Here is a 20,266-nt window from a genome sequence, read left to right on the forward strand (position 1 = left end):
AATATGATGCTGACAGAAACAAGCATTTAAAAAAAAAAGTAATTGAATTATAGCAAATAGCCATTAGGATGTCTTGTGGAAAAGCATAGACTTCATTGAGACCCGGTTAGAAAGCTTCAAACCTGACATACTGATACAGAGGTGCTCTTCCCCTGGAAGGATACATACATAGAGTTGGCAAAGTGTTTGCCCCGTGACCAACAGATCCTGGAAATCTGTGGAGGAGACATAGTCTTGCCTGTGCAGACTACAGCTATTTTCAGGCTGGCCTGTGCATGTTACACCACTGGAGTTTTTCTGATAATGTGGCTCTGATTGTCACTGATTGATTTATTTTTTTTCATTGTGCAGTAGTGGGGAGACTTGAAATATCATTAATTCCTGAGTAGATTTTCTCTGGAAAAGCCGCACAATAAGCAGGTGATACTATTGTAGAGAGCAGAGTAAAAGGAAACTGAACTGTGAGAAGCATATAATCAGACAGCAATACAGGTAAAGTAGTTAAAAAGTATTGAGATTATACAATAATAGAAATGACAACACAGGTGTGATTTCCATGAGTTCAAACTAAGTCTAATAAACTATGCAGTGGAAGTGAAATAACTGGCCAGAGACTAAAAAAGTAATTCTGAAGATGCAAGATCTTTGTGGTGCATGGAGAGCAGCTGATTTAGAACCAAGGAGGGTTGTTTCAAATTATGTGTCTTCTTTAAGCTGTTACCAAAATGTGTGACCATTACTTGCCCTAAGTACTTATACAGAATTGCTATAAATTTATATAAAATATATGACTGTAAAAGACTACTTTGGTCATTCTCTGTGGCTCCCCACAATTGCAGGCAACTGTGAAATAATACCTACTCCATTTCAGCCTACAGAATATACCACGAACCACAAAAAAATTTTTTCAATACCCTATAAAAAAAATAGAGGCTATGTAGTACAGGAGACCAAAGTGCATGAAAACTACAGTGTGCCATAAGACAAAACCAGGAGAGGTTGAGGATACCACCAGTACTTCAGCTGCCTGCAGATCCTAACTCCACCGCAAATCATTGTTTTGAAACCAAGCACACGGGCAAATGGAGGCACATAAGCCTCTTGATTGCACATCTTGTATAATTCCTGCTGTTGTGTTGCTCCCTGTGAGCAATCTCTGATGGTTCAAAGGCAAACCCCTCTTCACCATGTCACCAAAAATCAATTACATATGAAGAAAAGGCAAAAAAAATTGTTGTGGCGCAATGCAAGGCTGTATACCATAATGAAGAATTTTTGCCTGTGAAGCCAAAATAATGTCAATGAGATCATTTTCACATAACGAATCAGCTTGGCTACGTGTCAGCTTATACTGTACCTTTACTGTTCTTAAAAATAAAACCAGAAAGCAACAGCTGATCACAGTTTGCACAGTTGGACATTAGAGTAACTGAATAGAGAATTTGGTCACTAATATTTTAGAATTTTGTCCCTCTGGAGATGTTTGTGTCTGATGCATACAATCATGCCTATTAAAACTATACTTCAAAAGAAAAATACAAAATAGTGACAAAATAATCAAGGCAACACAAAGAAAATACTTTTTAAAAATATGCCCGTTGAACATAGATCTATAGCTGCTTTCAGCTGAATAGTTTGAATTCTGCTGTGATAGATTGGTATTTTTAAATTTGCAATATCCCTAGAAGACTGTAACCACAGTTCTTAAATCTGTTATTCACAGGGGAGGTATGTCAAGCTGGTCACAAGACCTTCCCTCAGTATGTTTAATGGTCAACTAATAATATGCTCAAAACGAGGTATTTTTTCACTTCAACTTCTGCATACAAGTGGCTAAATTGTCTCCTTCATGCTAGTGACAATTTCTAGTCAATTTTATTTCACAGCTGTGATTTTTTTTTTTTCCCTTGCAGTGGCAATCTCCCTTTCCTACTGCTATGGCCTTGTTCCTTACTTATTTTCTGTGTTTCTCTAGATGGGAAGAGACAGTGTGTACTATGGCTGATCAGTATTGTAGTGTGCCAGTGAAATGTTTAACAATACAGATCTGCTTATCTTTCCCTTGGTAGAGTAACTAATTTGATTCCCTCTCCTTTACTAGTAGCCAAATATTATAAAACCTGTAGGAACTTACTTTACAATTTCTCTTTTTAAAATTTGCTTGAAATTAGTTCAACAAAGTTAGAACACTTTGTGACACAATTTTACCTTACTCTTGAAATGTATCTTGAGTGCACTTGTCTTGTTTACTTGTCAATGGTGTAATAATACAGATGCTACCATTTTGCAACCTGCTTTGCTACTTTACTTTAGACTATAAAAGAAGAGTAAGCATAAAGAAAGAAATGCTATATATATCCCAGAAGTGCTATTACATGCCAATATACAGCATCTTCTACAGAGCTCAGTAGGGGTGAAGAAAAGCCCTCAGAGTAGAAACTCAAAACCTCATTGCCGATCATTTTCACGAATAAGAGATGGGGATAAGAATAGCCTAATTCTTATCATTTTCTGTCAAATCAAAGACAGTCTTCACACCGAGCATAGCACTATTGCTTATACAATAAACAATGTTACTACTCTTTGCCTAAAATGCAAAGAAATATGACATACAATCCCAAGATAATGGCAAAGACAGTGATGATGACAGTAAGAGTTAAGTTTGCTTGCTGCTAGTAAATTGTTCATATATATGGGAAAGTACACAAGATGCAGCAAGGAAAATTCCAACTGGACCTAAGGAAAAAAATCCACAATGAGGATTGCCAAGGGTTGAGGCAGGTTGCCCAGAGAGGCTGTGGAATTGCCATCCTTGAATATATTCAAACTTTATTTGGATAAAGCCCTGAGCAATCTGATTTAACTTTAACGTTAGACCTGCTTTGAACAGGGGCATTGGACCAGATGGTGTCCAAAGGTCTCTCCAACTTAATTAGTGTATGGTTCTAGTCTAGATACTGTTTTAGTGGATAGGGAATTTAACACTGGAAATAAAAGATCCAAAAGTAGTTATATTTGGTCTGTTTTTCATACCTGAGTAAATATGCAGTAATTTCAAGTAAGTTGTCAGCAGTTTGAGGGAGGGTGATCTTCCTCTCTATTCAGCACTGATGAGGTGACATCTGGAGTGCTGTGTCCAGTTCTGGCTTCTCAGTACAAGAAGGATATGAAGTCCAGCACAGGGCCACAAAGATGATTAAGGGACTGGAGCATCATTCATAGGAGAGGCTGAGAGTGCGGGGACTGCTCAGCTGGGAGAAAAGGCGGCTCAGGGAGATCTTATCAGCATGTATAAATACTTGATGTGAGGGAATGAAGATGAGGACATCACACTGTTCTCAGTAGTGCCCACTGACAGGACAAGAGGCAATGGGCACAAATTGAAACACATGAAATCCCATCTGATCACAAGAAAACATTTTTTTACTATGAGGGTAGTCAAAACTGGAACAGATTGCCCAGAGAGATGGTGCAGTCCCCATCTGTGGAGATACTCAAAACCCAACTGCACACAGTCCTAGACAGCCTACTCTAGCTGACCCTGCTTGAGCACAGGGGTTGGACTAGATGATCTCAGGAAGTCTCTTCCGACCTAAGCAATTCTATGAAGCTTTCAAGATTTTGAAAGCCATAAAATGCCATTTCCATCAAATGTCTAGAGACTCTGTTCAGTGAAGGTGAATGCTGTGGCTTCCTTCTAAATATCATTCAGATTGCTCCACAATATCTATTAAGAAAAATAACTCTGTTTTTAATGTGCTTGAATAGAATCCATTATTGTGTAAACATAAGACTAGCTGATAAAATTGTTTAGAAAAAAATTTTTTTTCCGATAGGGCACTGGATAAACTGTGCTTTGAAATCTGACTTAGAATCCAGTTTATTTTTAAAATTAATCTTACCAGATGCAGTCATTTTGAAACAGCCAGGAGAGTATCAGCAATGGCTTGTTTTAAATGCATAATATATAAGTTTAATAACGTATCATGCTTAAGTCTACATTCAAGCAGGGCCATTCTCACGCTCATTCTGAAAAATACCAACTTCTGCTAAACTAACAGAACCTGACTACTAATTAAAATATTCCCATGAGATATATATAGTCTATGGTTGTCTACTTTCTCTGTTAAGAGTTTAGTGTTCTGTAACCTTTGACTTGGCAATGTGTGCTTTATGGTATAATAATACAAACAATGGTTAACAATAGAAGGCCAAAACCATCAAAACACAACTTTTTGTTAAACTCTACCACATGCTGCTTTGAAAGGTTTTTAGCTTTATAAACTTTTATTCATACTGTGGAGAAATAATCATACAAGATGAACATTTTATCAGGAAAAATCATGCACATTCTGTTGACTGTGTCAGGGTTATCATGCCTTCACCACTGTGCTGTAACTTTAATTGTAAGAGTTTTTAATGCACCTGACTCAGCCTGGCAACTGAAATGATGTAAATGGAGATCTACTGGAGGGTAAATATTCCAGGAGTGGGAATGGATGGCAGGAGCAGGCCTAAGTTATTAAAGCCTTCTGCTGTTGCAGCACATACCCAAGGATGAAAGGGAGACTGCACTGGAGGGCCAGTGCAAAATGAGTATTTATTTCACATGCAGAATGTAAAAGTAAAGACCTGGCACAGTCACAGGTAATGTGATGGTATTGCAGCTAATATAGGAAACGCCTCCTTATATTTTTGTTACTATTGTTAAAAGGAGTGTAGAAGAAATTTTCTAGAAATAGTGCCATTGAAAAATACCATTAAGGCAGCTTTAGTTTTATGGATAATTTCCTGGTAAGATTTCCGTGAACAGGGGAGCATAAAGCAGATGCATTGACCCACGGACAGTTTTCACGCGTGCTTGATCGTGACTAGTTGGTCCCGGTTAGAGGGAAGCACATGGATAACATCTATAACTGCTTACAGGATTTGGGCCTAACTTAGTCCCGTGGTTTAGTATTTCCTCCTGAGGGGTGGAAGAGTGGGTTTAAGTTTCACCCTTCCACGGGCAGAAGCCGAAGCTCTTTTTAAGAAACGGCGGAAGGGCCGAAGCGGGGCGAGGGGGGTGCGGCTGGGAGCGGGCTGGGGCCGTGGGCTGCGCTGCGGCCGCTCCTGCGCGTACCTGTGGCGGGCAGCGCCCCGGCTCCGCTCTGCTCCGCTCCCGCCTGGCCGCCACCTCACCCCCCCGGCCGCCCGCCCCCAAGCCCCTCCGCCCAGCCCGGGCGGCTCCCGCCGGCTCCCGCCCCGGAGCGGCGCTGCGGGCCGTGGCGCAGCAGGGCTCGGCCGGGGAGCAGCGCCTGCGCGCCCGTCCCGCCCGCCCGGGGACCGGCCGCGGCAGCCTGGCGGGGAGGGAGGGCGGGCTCGGCGGGGGTGGGAGGCGCACGCCGTTTCCCTTTCTCTTTCGCTGGGCGGCCGCCCGCCCGCCCGAGGCCGCTGGGCTGCGCCAGGTACGGCGGGGGCCGGGGCGGGAGGCGCCGCAGGTGGGGGGGAGGGGGGGAGGGACGGGACCGGAGTCGGGCGAGCAGCGGGGAGAGCCTGCTCGCCTCTCCTGCCAGTCTCTCCTGCCGGCGGGCCCCCGCGGGGCTGGGGCGGTGGGGAGGGCTCTTCCCCGCGGGGGCCCTCCGAGGCCTGCGGGCCCCGGTGGGGGCGGGCAGCGGGGCGACCTGCGCCGCTGGCGGCCGGAGCCTGGCGGGGGCAGGGGCAGGGGCGCTGCCTCGGACCGCGGCTGCCGGGCGCTGAGCTGCGGTTATGTAAATAATAACCCGGGTGCCCCTGCCAAGTTCATGCGACACTTGTCCTCTGGGGCACCGTCACCGTGCTGCCAGGTTTACACACCTCTCTCTTTCCACGTGTGTTACAGGTAGGAAAATGACTCGCCTGGCACAGGAGCGGGAGTTACGAGCCACGTCCCTGTGAGACCTTCGGAGTTAAGAGCAAATGCCTGGAGAAGTCCAGCTGCACAGAGCAGCGCCGCAGCTGTCGTGAACCGCCGGCATCGACGCCTCTCAGACTTGCTCCTCTGGCCCCGAGCACTCTGCCAGCGTTTCCTACCCCACGAATGGCTACTCAGAGGAAGCACTTGGTGAAAGATTTCAATCCTCATATCACCTGCTACATCTGTAAAGGCTATCTCATCAAGCCAACTACAGTAACTGAGTGCCTCCATACCTGTAAGTAGTACTTTGCAAAATATTCCCTCCTTCATAAGTGATACTTCCTTGAAGTTTTTACGTGTTTTAATAACATCTCTGTTTACTTCTGAAGTGTTACATGAAATGCTACGCAGTTTCAGGTGGGGTTTCCTAGACACTGCTCTGCAGCCTGGGGCATCTTGAGGGCATGTCAGCTCTGCTTAACACCTTACATAGTTAAGATACTCCTCTTCTTTCCCCCAAGCTAGTGGTGATTGTGCTGGCTCTAGCACCAAACATGTATCACTGTGTCCTGGTTGATCAGAAGTAAGATCATTAGGTCAGGTGTGGTATTTTGATAATATAACTATGCTTTTGAAACTTAAGCCGAAGTATCTCCTGGCAATGTGTATGATGGACGCACTAGTTTGGTCAGTACTGGCTCACATCTCTCTGTAATGTGTTCCATGGCACAATGCATAGAAATACTTGAAAGATGGCAAAATATTTTTTAGGGAGTATATCTCTTTGAATGAAACTGACTCAGGAAAAATTATTCAGGTTGTCTTATGCTCCTAATACTTATAAAACATAGGTGTGAATTAGATTAAACATATGAATGGTCTTATCCAGCTCTGTCATCTTACTTTCACAAGCTAAATTACTTACATGCTTGGCTTTCTTACATTTATTCCTGAATATAAGATAGTTTGCGTGGACCTTCTTGAGAATTTGGTATCTTTCCAAATAAAATTTAAATTCTCTAAAAGAAGAGTAAGGGGAACTGTATGTTTTCTTGTAGATTTCCCATTTTGAAACCTTTAATAAATACCAGTTAAAAGCCTTGTCTTAGCATTTCCTGTCATTTCTGTGCAGTGTTGTTCTTGCAGTTGTTATTGTCTTCACTGTTAATTTTTACATTATGGTGTTATGTCTGTAGTATATCAAGCACATAGAGAATTAAAACATGTAATTCCTACATGTTATTCATAGTACAAAGATAATATTGTTTACCATTATAATAGTATTATTTTTAGTTTAGTTTTTGAGAAAAAAATAATGTTGAACTGACTTTTTCCAAGTCTAATATCAGCTAAGGATTACAATGTGCTTTGTGGTATTATTCTGCTGGTTTGGGTTACTTGGTAAAGGAATTTAAGTTCAGGAGAAGAGAAGTTAAGCAGTGTCCTTATAAGAACTTGAAATAAAACAGGAGGGAGAGAGGCATATTAGCTACTATTAAATTATCTTTCCCTTTGAAGAAAATGGAAAAATTCCAACCTCAGTTAATTTTTTTATGGTTGAAGTTTAATGAACAGTAGTAGCTTTTAAAAGGTTGGGGTGAGGGGGGGAAAAAGTTGCATCAGAAATCAGCTCAGAGTTAGGAAAAGAAAAAGTGTTTATTATGGTATTTTTCTGTTTAGACAATTTATTTGTTTATTTACTTTTGCTCCCATTACAAAACAATAATGGCAGAAGGAGCATGTTTTTTCTCAGCAGCATCTGTTTCTTTTGTTCACTTGTAGATTGTGAGCTCTTCACTGAGACAGCTCTGTTACTGCCTAGTCCCCGGACTCTAGTGTATGTGAATTTTACTGAGCTGCCATATAGTTGCACAGGTCTCCTCACAGAAAAGCTGCCACGTGTTTGGGTCATTAAGTAGAACTGCAGGAAAGACAGTGGTGTTTCTTTAAAGCAAAGTTTAATTTGCAAAATGTGAAGCTTACAGTGATGGAAAGGAAAATAAAAAACTTCAAGTAGTGTTATAGAAGTCTTATGGCTGTAGAGGAAAAGGTGATCTGTATGTGGCAAAATTCAGGAAGATACTCCGATAAGTTATTTTACACTTTGGCTTTTAGAAAATGTTTAAATTTTTTTTTTGAAGTACAGGTATGGTTCTTCGTCATAAAGGTGGTTAAATAGTTACCACAAAATAAAGATTTTAACTGTCCTTTGGTATTTGTCTTGTACTACTAATTGCTGTAATTCAAAACAGTGTTGCACAAATGATCAAAATGCGCAGATATTAGTGGTTTAAGAAGCAGCAGAAATTCATTAGATACTGGGGGTACAATGTATTACTCTGGACAGGATGAAAAGCATGTATTGACATAGATGTTCTCCAGTGGTCATAGAGGAACTAATGTGATCAGTTGTAACCAAATCAGTTAGCGGTTAATTCACATCTTCTGTGTTGCTGAAAAATGTTAAGTAGTAAAGTTCTGCTCTTAGAAATGTGTGCCTTTTTAATAAGAGATGTTTTTGATGGAGTTTTTAGAGATGTTGGATAAACTGGGAAGAATAAACGCGACTTGAGCATCAGCAGTACAAACTTTGCTGTCTGTTGGGAAGGAAATGCTTATGTTACTGCAAAATATTTAATTATTCTGCAAATTCAGTACTTTGTGTCTTTTTTTACTACTTGCAACAGAATGGTTTTGTCTTATGCACTGAGATCTTTTTTTTTCTAGTCTGTTACACAGTTGTCAAGGATGTTTAAGAACTACTGGTTGAAGCAGGCTAGATGTGAGCTAAAGGGTATGTCCCATCATCTGTTTCCTGAGACACTCCATTGTTTAGTAGAGTGTGCACTTACAAAACTGGGAAAATAAACTTTCCTCAGAAGCATCCTTTAGTGTCCTAAAAAAATATCAGACTGTTTACACAATCATAGAAATGTTGCTTGGAAGGGACACCTGGAGGTTGTCTAGGCCAACTTCATGCATGAGGCAGGTTAGTCGCCAGCGCTATACCACGTCAAGCCATGGTTCTGTGTAGTTGAATTGTGAATTTCCAAACATGGAGTCTCCACAGCCTTTCTCAATAACCATGGCCAGTGCTATGCCATTTACCTAGTGAAGAAAGTTTTTCTGAATGTCCTACCAAACAACAGCTTGTGACCGTTGCTCCTTGTGATACTATTTGCCACTACTGAGAAGAGATGGGCTCTGTCAATCCTGTAACTGCTATTCAAATGATGTAGGCTGTTACTAGATCACCTACTAGCCTCAACCATGATTTGCTTTTGGTAAATCAATATTGCCTATTCCTGATTACGTTTTTGTCCCTCAGGTAGTTGGAAATTGATTCCAAGGGACATGACATGATCGGCCATCTTTCCAGGGAGCTAGGGGAGACTGTTTATCTATAGTTACCTGGGTCATCCTTCCTATCCTTCTTAAAGGTGGGCATAACACACTACCCTTTTCCAGTCATCAGGCATGTCCCATAATCACCATGATTATGGTAATAAGCTTTCAGCTTAGTGAATCCTACCTCACCTATAGATTTGAATACATCCAGCTTTTCTCAGTAGGCCCTAACCTGCTGCTCCCTGGCTGCTGGTCATCCCTCTCCTTCCCAAATCATGCTAGTATGCATGGAGGTCTGGGATCAGGGTCTGTCTGTGAAGACCAAGGCAAAAAAGATATTGAGGACTTCAAACCTTTCTATATAATCTAGTCCTAAGTTGTTTCCCTCATGCATTAACAGACCCACAGTTTGTCTAAACTTGCTTCAGCTACTGACCTACTTGCAGAATCCCCTCATGTCCCTCATCAGTTTTAACTATGGCTGGGCTTTGGTCTTCCTAATTTTGTCCCTAAGTGCCAGAGCAATGATTTGGTATCCTTTTGTTTCCCATTCTTGTTTCCTCTTCCAATATGTTCTATACATTTTCTTAAAAAAACCCAGTCAGTTCTCCTAAGTACCTTTCTTCCTAATGTTAGCCTCCTTGGGAAATCTGACTGGCAGTTGCTTAAACAAGCTGAAGTCCCATCTCCTGAGGTTCAGGATCCTAACTCCACTGTTTAACTTTGTATCTTTCCTCAAGATCCTGAACTCAGTCCATCCTGTGGTCACTGCAAGGCAAGCTGCCATCTGTGACTGTGTTAATCACCAGTTTTTCCCTGTTTATGAACAGCAGACCAAGTGGTGCATTACTCCTTGTTGGTCTCTCTAGTATTTGCTTTAAGAAATTGTCAACCAATGCAGTCTAGGAACTTTGAGAAATGTCCTTCCATGCAGCAAAATGACCTGAGATGTAATTTTCAATATCAAACCAATAATCTTGCGACCAGAGTGTGTTTCAGATTTTGCTAAAAACTTACACTGTCACCAGGAGATCCCAAAAGAACTTTACTGCAGCAAAATTTCGCACTCTCAGACAAGCAAGCTGAGCTGCTTTCATACTTCTCCTACAGAAGCTTCATACAATGGCATGTAGTGTGTCTTAAAGGTTAGCAGATCTGTCTTATTTTGAAACAGAAGATTTCAACCCAAAAAGTCTTTCTTGATCACCACATACTGAAATTATCTCTGCTTTTTAACAGAAGGGAATCCAGTCCGACTGTGTCTGGTAATTGTAATGAACAGTGGAATAGTCTCACGTGTATAGTTTCTGAGAAAGGTGGTTAAATATATTAAAGTTTTCTGTCCTGTTTTTATGCAGACACTTTCCCTAAAAGAAGTGCTTTTAAAGCAGATTTAAGGTAGCTAATTAGATAGTTTATTAAATATACCAAACAACTTGTTACATCTCTGTTCCATCACTGAGATGGGTCGGCTGTTCCACTAGCTATGCTTATCCTGTGCCCCTCCTTTGCTCACTGAATCAGAGTGTTTGAGAGAGGAGATCCTTGGAAGAATTCAAAGGATGAGTTCTGACAAGGAATTCGTCCCACAATTAACTAATTAAACTTTCTCTTGTACAATATTTTGTTTAAAAAAATTCAGTATGAAGTTTTATTTAGGCACCTTGTTAATCAGCATTTAAAAAACAACGTAGGAAGAGTCTTCATTGAACAATATGTGTGTAGATATGCATAAGATATATGTACTTTTTTTGTTTGCATGTGACATACAGCACAGTCCTGACACTTGTATCTGTATTTTTCAGCTGATTACAAAGATCTGAAAGAATGCATGAACCAGATATCTCTGTATTGGAAAACATAGCGTTGTGTAGTATGTTATGGTTGCCAGCTAATTAGCATATGTCACATGAGTACTTTTATCATCTGTAGTAAATCATCTTATGTGAGTTTAACTTTTATTGTGGCTCATCTGAAGTGTCATAATACAACCATGAAATTCAGGTCCTCATTTCACTGGCCTGTGTAGCACATATATCTAAACTCTGCAAACTGTACGTTTTGGTTAAGCTGTTTCCTTTTGCCTGTTTGCTGCCACACCATGACCTACAGTAAAGCAAGAGAAACCATGTCATTTTGTTAAGCTGTAGCAGAAGCGTTAAAGGTTTTTGGTTGGTTGGTTTGTTTTCCCCCTAAGGTGGTGAATTAAATACATCTGTAATTTAATTGTATGTAACGATTCCCTTTTTCTCTAACCTTTTCACCCAATACTTAGACTTCATCCTGTTCCCTGAAACGTCAAAGTGATAAGCTTTGAAAAATGTTCAGCATTTTATACTGAGAGTAACAGGATGATTATACCTATCATATCTGAAAATACTGGTTGATGATCCTACTCCTACTAGGAGAATCACGTATCAGTTCATTATTCTTGAGTGCTAGAATCTGTGTGTATTTTTTACTTTTACATTGCTATCGGTAAATCATGTTTAGTTTTGACAGGCAAATCCTCATAGCAACATAGCTTTAAATGAGAAAAAGCAAAAATTGTTTTAGATTACTACAGTATTGATTTACAATTTCAAGGGGTTTTTCATGGTATAAGATGACCTCATGATTTGAGCTGGCTGCACAAAGACTTGATCCAGACCTGTATGTTTGTTGGGGTAGGGAATACATCCATTTAGGACTGGCAAGGTTCTTGGTTACTTATGATGTTTTATCTGTATATATTCTACTTGAAGACCTCTCTTACACTGGAGATTAACCTCTTCATTAATCATTAGCCCTTTTCTTGGACCACACATGGCTTCCAAGGGTGCCATCTTTTCTCAAAAAAAGGTATAGGGAGAGCACATAAATATATTCAGACCAAGGAATTCAGTTCCTTTCCATGGATGGGTTTTTATTATAAATATTTCTTCAAGTTACATTATTGTGGATTTTAGCAGGCTTTATGTTTAGCAGTGGTTAGTATTTGGGAGGTTTTGGGGGGTCAATCATCTGACTTTAAATATCTATCCTGTGGCATAGAGTTCTTAAGAACAGTAATAATTTCAAATTTCTTCTAGATGTATCTGACCTATGGCTTTCGTTTACATCCTATTTGTCTTTAGTTTGGAAAACAAACAAAAAGCCTAGCAAAGCCAAGTTTAAAATATCCTTTACAAGACAAATGAATGAATCCTTTCAGTGTCATCTCATCACAGACTTCGAGAACTTCTCTGACATGAATGGAGCAGAAATCCCAAGAGCAAGTGAAGGGAATTAAATTCTCTTCAAAGAATTTCAGACAGAGCTTTCTTAAAACACAGGGAAATACTTTTTGAAGGAGGCTAGTACCAATTGCTTACTGAAAAAAGTAACTACTCTGATATTGATACGAAGTCACTGGTAATCCTTTTTAAGAATTTTTGTGTTAATCCTTTTAAAGTCTCCATTGCTAAAAATTTCCCAAATAAGAGAGGGATAGGGGTTAGACTTATCAGTTACAAAATTAATATTGACCAATACCAATTACATTTATATTTTTTTTCTCAATTTTTTAATTCTTTATCAATCATTTAAAATTGGTGTTAGGTTAGAAAGACTGACTCCAAAGAGATGCTGCTGTTTCTGGACAGGAGGCTTACAAAAAAACAATTAAAGACCAATCCCTTCCTTTATTATAGGAGTTAGCAGAAGAGAAACTCCATGCCACTTGCAGTTCTACATTGAAAAAGAGTTATCTCTAAGCTCAGTTTCTGTAAAGTTAAGTCAGAAAAGGTCTAGAGTAAACCAAACCCTTATGTTACTTACTTCAGCAACTTTCAGTGTTAGACTTCACACTTTCATCACTGTACTAGCTTCTCAGCCTTTTTTTCCCCATGCTCTTTAAATTGAGGTTCTCCAGCTAATGGAATTTCTGAGATAGTAGATGATTCTTAACATTGTGGTTCTCATAAGTATTGTAATTACTCGCCACTAATCTGTAGACTTTCTCCTGTCAGAAGTAGTGTATCATCTCCACCTTCAGTACAATGTAGACACCAGTATTATGAGATACCAGGTGCTGCAGCTGAAGAGCTCAATTGACAGTAGCATATTTCACATATTCGTTAAGAACCTTCAGCAGAATATGGTTATTTTCATTCACATTGAAGTCAAAGAAGTGGTTATTTTAGGACTCTTGTTTCATACTTTTACTATATCTGATATCAGATTTAATAGGTTAATCCTATTTAGTCTTTTGGTTTCCATCACACAGACTTAGTATCTCTACATTTATTTGCTTTGATGCTCTCTACTTCAGTAATATAGAAGAATCATGCCCCAAAAATGTCCGGATGAACAGGGAAGATACAATTTTCAACAATCTTAACTACTTCCATTCATGGCAATATCTCCTTTTCTAGACTATCTTCTTTCTGAAAATCTCTGTGTTGCTTAAATAAATTTAAATGCTGTTTAGCTGCTATGTCTGCATACGATCTTCTGTTTGAAGTATTTTTAATTTTTTACAGTGATGTCATAGTTTAAGCCCAGAGGGAAACTGAGCGCCACCCAGCCTCTCACTCACCCCTTTCCCCTCAGGAAGGGGATGAGAAAATAAAGCAAAAGTATCAGGCATCGAGATAAGGACAGAGAGGGATGATTCACCCATTACAGTCATGGGCTAAAGACAGACTCATTAGGGGAAGAAAAAGAACATGAACTTAATTCAAACACTAACAGCAACAACACTTAACAGAGTAGGACAGTGAGAAGCATTACCACATCTTAAAAACACCTTCCCCCCACCCCTCCCTTCTTCCTGGGCTCAGCTTTGCTCCCAATTTCTCTACCTCTTCCCCCACAGCAGTGCAGGGGTCAGGGAATGAGGGGGTATGCAGTCCTCAGGGAGAGGACTCCTCGCACTCTTCCCCTGCTCCAGTGTAGGGTCCTTCTCACAGGAGACAGTCCTCCATGAATTTTCTCCAACATGAGTCCTTCCCATGGGCCACAGCCCTTCTTGAGCTGCACCAGTGTGGGTCTCTGCTGCAGGCTACAGTTCTCCCAGCGCTGAACTACAACAGTGGGGGCTTCTTCCCACAGATCCCAGCTGTCTTTGGGTGCAACCACCTGCTCTGGTGTGGGATCCTCCATGGGCTGCAGGTGGGGATCTGCTCCACTGGTGACCTCCATGGGCTGCAGGGGGACAGCCTGCCCTCTTACCACAGGCTGCAGGGGAGTCTCTGCTCTAGTGCACCCTCCCCACCTCCTCCTCCTTTCTTCCACTGACCTCAGTAATTGTGTAGGTGTCCTTGCAACTCCTCCTCCCAGGTTGCCCTTAAATACATTATCACATAGGTGCAGCCATCGTCGCTAATTGGCCTGGTCTTGGTGCAGAGGTGGGTCTGACTTGGATCCGGGGAAGCTTCGAGAAGCTTCTCACAGGGGGCCACCACTGTAGCTGCTTCCTCCGCTACTAAAACCCCTGCCACACACACAAACCCAACACAAGTGATTATAATATGTATTACTATCAATTAAAGAGCCTTTACCATCATGTTCTTATGCCACATTGTCTTCTGTTTTGGTTTTCCTGTCATGTGTTTAGAGTAGGACCTTTTTATGATTGGCTCATTTTTCATTTCTCAAGAAGAGCAAGATAAATGAATGGCATGATACCAGGATGGTCTGTTTCAGAAAGAAAAGCTCATTTCATCGTAGCTTTCTCATGAACACTATCAAAATTTCTGTTAATTACTGTTACTGTCTGTTGTTTTCTTTCAATTCAAATGACATGGCATGCTCATGATTTAGCTGAAGCCATTGTTTTGGGCAATATTCAGGACTAATGGTAGTATCCAAAAAGGAAAAGTATAGTAAGATAAGCAAGAACATTTCTGGAGAATATTACATTATGTTGTTTGGCCAGCTAATCAAATTCTGTCTGTGCACTTGAATGGTGTTGGTGGCTGCGTGCAAGTAATTCAGGTCTGGTCACCTGTAGGGTTTGTATTTGTTCCTTAGTACATGTTTTTACAGAGCATTATGTCTTATGGCAATGCCTGATTAAAAAGTATAACTTTGGGAAAGTGATGCTGTTTCTTCATCTGTGACACTTCCTGACCTCAGGGGATGAAGCATGCACCCTGTTATCTAGCTACAGGTGAGAGGGCTTTTTGTTTATTACATGTTATTCTACAACACCCCTTCCTCACCAGGGCTGTGTGCCTGAAATGAGGGTATGCTGTTACCTTTGAAGGTGCTGGAAGGTGTGCTTAGAATCAGGATATTTGTTTAAAGGGAGCACTGCAGAGCAGATTCATGACACCTTTTGGTGAGCAATGTCATGTTCTTATCTGTTTAAAATCTTACAAAAATTACACCATTTTAAGGTAAAATGAAAAAAAAATACTAATTGTGTTATCCAAAGCAAACAGCACAGTTAAAAATGTCTAGAATAATAAATGTAGGTGAAGAAATTTAAAAATCCCACATCTATTTAATCTTGGCATAGCAAATTGAAATCCAAAAGCTCTAACCCTTATCCAGCTAGTGCATTAATTTACGAAAAGAGAATGGTGATTGATAGTCTTGGAGAGGTGATTTTAAAATATATTTTACTGTCTTTGCCTTTTCCATCTTATATCGTTGTGTATATGTGGCTGTGTTTTGATTAGTGAAGGAACTGAACTATGCCTTCAGTTCCTCCTTTAGCTTCTTTGCATTTCAGGTGGGTGACGGAAAGATAGTTCAGATAGTTACGGGAGCTGGGATGGCCGAGGAGTTACTGATCAGCTAAAGAATTCCACCTTGTGATGTTTGCCCCTGGGTTGAATGTGAGACACTACATCTTAAGAAAAACTTTGAGCTGAGAATCTTCACATGTTTTCGATTTCAAGGATAACTTCTGTTATTTTCAGTTCTAGAGGAGATCCTCAGTCATATTAATGAGGAGAGATCATAGAAATTTTAATGTTAAAAGTTATTTGGACTTGTAATTTAAGCATGTTCTTAAATGCTCTGTTGGACTGGCATGAGGGCTTCTATGTGGGTGATGAAATTCTTTGTATTCTGTATATATAGTAGCAAAATGTCTGGGTTTAGTTATTATTAGTTATAAAAAGTATATAGAAAAATGAAGAAATATTTTAGGTACAGAATATCACATTTGCTGCTCTGTACTAGACTTCTTACCCTGTGGAAGTGCTAGGGAATGCATGTGCAAAAATCAGTTAATTCTAGTAATTTAACAAATTATAAAAGATCTGTGATATAAGAATAGTTCTGTGATTACAGGTTCTTGCATCTGTATGCCAGTGCTAAATACACTTGGGGTTAAGAGGTCACAACTTGAGGTTAAGAAAAAATTAACTTGTGTCCTGAAGGCCGAACAGTGTTCTCATAGCATCAGTGTTCTCAGCTGTTTTGGAGTCCCTGTGCACAGAGGACAGCACTGCACCCCACTGACTGGGCTTGTTTGGCAGGACTTGATGGCTTCCTGAGCTCATTTTACCAGGTCATTGGAAATCTGCCCTGCGCCCAGCACTGCTAGAGCCATTTAGCTTGGGGAGAGCATCAAGAGCCAGCTGGAGAGCTCTGAAGTCTGTCCATCAGACTCAAAGGGGAAGGTTTACTGTGATTTCAGCCGTAGCTATGAAGTTAGTGTCCTTAAGTTAGTGTTCTAGAGCAGTTGTAAAAATAGCTACAAGGAGGTTTAATGCATGTGCATTATCAGCGTCAGCTGATTTGTAGTAACTCTTCTGAGCATACTAAGGCAAATATAAATGCAGGTTTTGCTTGTTAGGTGACATTTGTTAAAGGAATTTCAAGATTCCTTAAAGATTGTCACATAATTAGGATTTACCAGCTTGTTTAGAGGTACTCTTAGTTCTTTAGGTGTTTCAGCAGAAAGCATATTGCAATTGCAGCAGTCCCTTTATTTTTTTGGTCCATTTACTGATGAATTTGCAGTTCTCATTTCAGTATAGGTGAAGTAATAATAAACAGAGGGTAGAGTTTATCTCCATCCAGAATGTTGTAATACAGTAATAATAGCAGGCATATTTGTTCTCATCAGCTTGGCTTCCATTTTCTTATTAATGGCAGTAAAATCTACAGTCTGCCATTAATCATTTGGAAGCAACAGTAATGTAGCACCTTGTTTGGTTTACTTTCAGTTTATTGGATTTTAAATTTACATTGTTGGTTGTTTGAGTTTGTTTATACTTGCCATGGTCCTGATTTTTCATTATAAGATTCAAGCATTAAATGTTTGCTGTAAGTTCTGTCACTGCTTTTGAAGGCGCTATGTCAAAAGGGAAACATAGCCACTTTGAACTTGTGTACAATTTATGCGAACTTTTCTCTTACAATAAGTATTTACAACAGTATTTTCAGTTGCCAGCAACACTGTTGGACAGAAAATAATGTGTATAAGTCATTTTCAGATTGTCTGAAGTGATGATTGGCTCCGCTGGGCTAGAGCTCCCCAGCATGCGCTTTCTCAGAACCTGCTCTTTACATGTGCTACATGGTATGGGTTTTGCTTTTTATGATGCTGGGAGAATTCTAAGTAGTAAAAATATTGCATGCTTCAAAGCAGCACTTTTCTAACCTGGGCTGCTGAACTCAGTGTCTTGGCAGAGCTTCTGCCAAGCTACCATTCTAGCTATGGCTTTGAGGAACAAGAAGTGGATAAGATACATTGTAATTATTTGCTTTAAAATAATACTGTTTTATCTTTGATGCATGAAGTAGTTAGCTGGTATCATTAGGTCATGTTCAAGCAGTATTATTTAGATCTTAGTCTAAGTTGTTTTTTTCCTTTTTTCTTTTTTTTTTTTTTTGTCCCTCAGTTTGTAAGACTTGTATTGTTCAACACTTTGAAGACAGCAATGACTGTCCCAGGTGTGGCAACCAAGTGCATGAGACCAATCCTCTAGAAATGTTAAGGTAAGATGACATTGTACAACATTTGCTGAAGTGAAAGAACAAAAAATTAAAACAAAATTAATCTTAATATCTTTATCCTGAAAGGGAATTAATTTTTTTGCTTATTTGTATAATACATATATCAACTGGTTTTGGGGACAGATTCTGTCAATTTCTCATCTCCCAGTAAATTGCAAATTGAGTTTTTTCAGATATATTAAAAGGAGGATAGATAAGGGAAAGACACAGAAAGACTGGGTATATTGTACAAATTGAATATTTTAATACCTCTATTAAACAAATAAATGGATCAGATACCTTTTATTCTTTACATGAAATTAAATTCTAGACTTTCTCTTTTCAAATGATTTAGGGTGTTCCAAACTGCATGCAACTTTTTTTCTTCTTAGAGCAATGTAGAAAATGAATCATGCAAATAACTGAATGTTTTCCAGGGTGTAGATCTACCAATCTTCATTAATCTGACAGCAGATTTCAATTCAAAGACAGTCATGAAAGAAAGTTTTGACACTAAAAATACCCTTTCTTGAGAGTTTGCATTTTTTATATCACAATAACATCTTTTTTAAACAATTAATTTTCTTGAAATTCTGGATTCTCTTTTAGTGATGTCATGTTGAAACAAAGGTGGTAGCCATCCTATAAGTGTAGTACAGAGAAATCAAGAAATGTCATCATAAGTGGAGGAACTTCATGTTTTCCTAAAATGATGAAGCCACTCCTTGTTCTCACTCCCAACACTCCCTCCACCCCCAATTCCCCCCAATATTGTTAGTTTGTAATACTGTTGTGAATTTAGGAAGAAATATTGTTACATCAACGTTAAAATAAATATTTACATCTCGATTTTACTGGAGTTGATATTATTTCCTAATATCATTCTGTTTGCTACAACTTGTCATATTTTGCTTTGATTTTTGACTGATATGTGTGTGCATAGCAATTCCCATGCTTCACTTATATACCGAGAGATGGTATTAGGGTGTTATTAGCTTAAGTCTTTATCATCTGAATGTTTTTTGGAAGGGTAGGTCTGAAAGGGTTTATGTGGATGTTTACCATAAGTATTTTTCTCATCTCCTGTCAGTGTCTGAGGTGCTGTCAGCCATAACAGAAGATGCTATACAGAGTGCATAAGGCTACTAATAAGCTGAAAACAAAAGCATTTTAGAAATGTTTCTTTTATTAAGCAGGAAATTATAGAAGGGTGAGAAAAGTTGAGACCACAAGCCAGAAATGTGGGAAGAGCTATTTTCTCTGCAATTATTCCCTGAAACTCCTTTTAGAGTCATAGGGTTTATTTGCCAATATGCTGCATATAGCTAGTAGTTTGCTGGTTGAGTTTTATGAAACAGTTTTAAACATTTGCTAAACTAATAATCAGAAGAGCACACGAGCAGTGTAATGGAATTATCTTTTTTGGATGTTGCCTGCATAACTTAATACATGTCTTATACTCGGACTGTAGAGACCAGTCCCATCATTGCTCAAGAATGCAGTCATTTTCTGAGAAATGGCATTGAACGCTCTAGATAGTAATTTTAACTGAGATCTTTGAGATAAACTTTATAAACTACTTTATAAACTCAATTCTGAACAACTTCATAACTATGTGTGTTTTTTAGAGCTGTCTTTTAGTAGGCAGCATTTAGGGTCTGTTGAAACTATAAGCCTAAGTCTGAAATTCAAAATTGAGCTCTAGAATGAAAATCTAGGAAGAGTGTTAAATTCTAGAATTCCCTTCCCTGATTTAGCAGAATTCTGCATTATCAGTATTGGGTAGGGTCTGCATTAGTTATACCATGAAGGCAGCCTTCTTTTTTTCTTAGTAGCATGCTGCTTTGGATGCAAGTTTTCCTAAGTGATAGTCTTCATTTGCTTCACTTCAGATAATTAGCAATTATCAGAGAGTGGCTTTGATCTTGTAACTCAATATTATAGAAGAGGCAAAAAAAGAGGCTATACAAAGCTGACATAAATGCTTGGTTCTTCTTTCTTTGTACATTCTGGTTTGGAGGTTGGAAGATGGGGTAGAAAGAGGCATGTCTAAAATACTAACGTTCTTGTTTCAGCATTAACAGGAAGTATCATATTAAATGACTGAGACCAACTTTGGAGTTA

At 39.5% G+C, this 20,266-nt stretch overlaps 1 protein-coding gene across 6 annotated transcripts in view; it reads left to right on the top strand.

Annotated features, from left to right (window-relative positions):
- The window catches only part of PCGF5 (polycomb group ring finger 5), a 73,407-nt gene that overhangs the window by 29,507 nt on the left and 23,634 nt on the right, over positions 1 to 20,266 (top strand). For 5 of the 6 annotated variants that reach the window (XR_012624002.1, XR_012624003.1, XM_074830910.1 and 2 more), the window contains exons 1-3: positions 5,294 to 5,447; positions 5,861 to 6,170; positions 18,049 to 18,145. Coding sequence is in view for 4 of the 6 variants with exons in the window: in XM_074830910.1 (XP_074687011.1) it covers positions 6,059 to 6,170; positions 18,049 to 18,145 (209 nt within the window). In the remaining 2 variants the exon portion in view is untranslated. Of the gene's footprint in view, positions 1 to 5,293; positions 5,448 to 5,860; positions 6,171 to 18,048; positions 18,146 to 20,266 lie in introns of those variants that run through there. The other variant, XM_074830911.1, reaches the window with a different exon arrangement.

Source organism: Strix aluco, chromosome 7 (assembly GCF_031877795.1).
Source record: "Strix aluco isolate bStrAlu1 chromosome 7, bStrAlu1.hap1, whole genome shotgun sequence".
Taxonomy (NCBI): domain Eukaryota; kingdom Metazoa; phylum Chordata; class Aves; order Strigiformes; family Strigidae; genus Strix; species Strix aluco.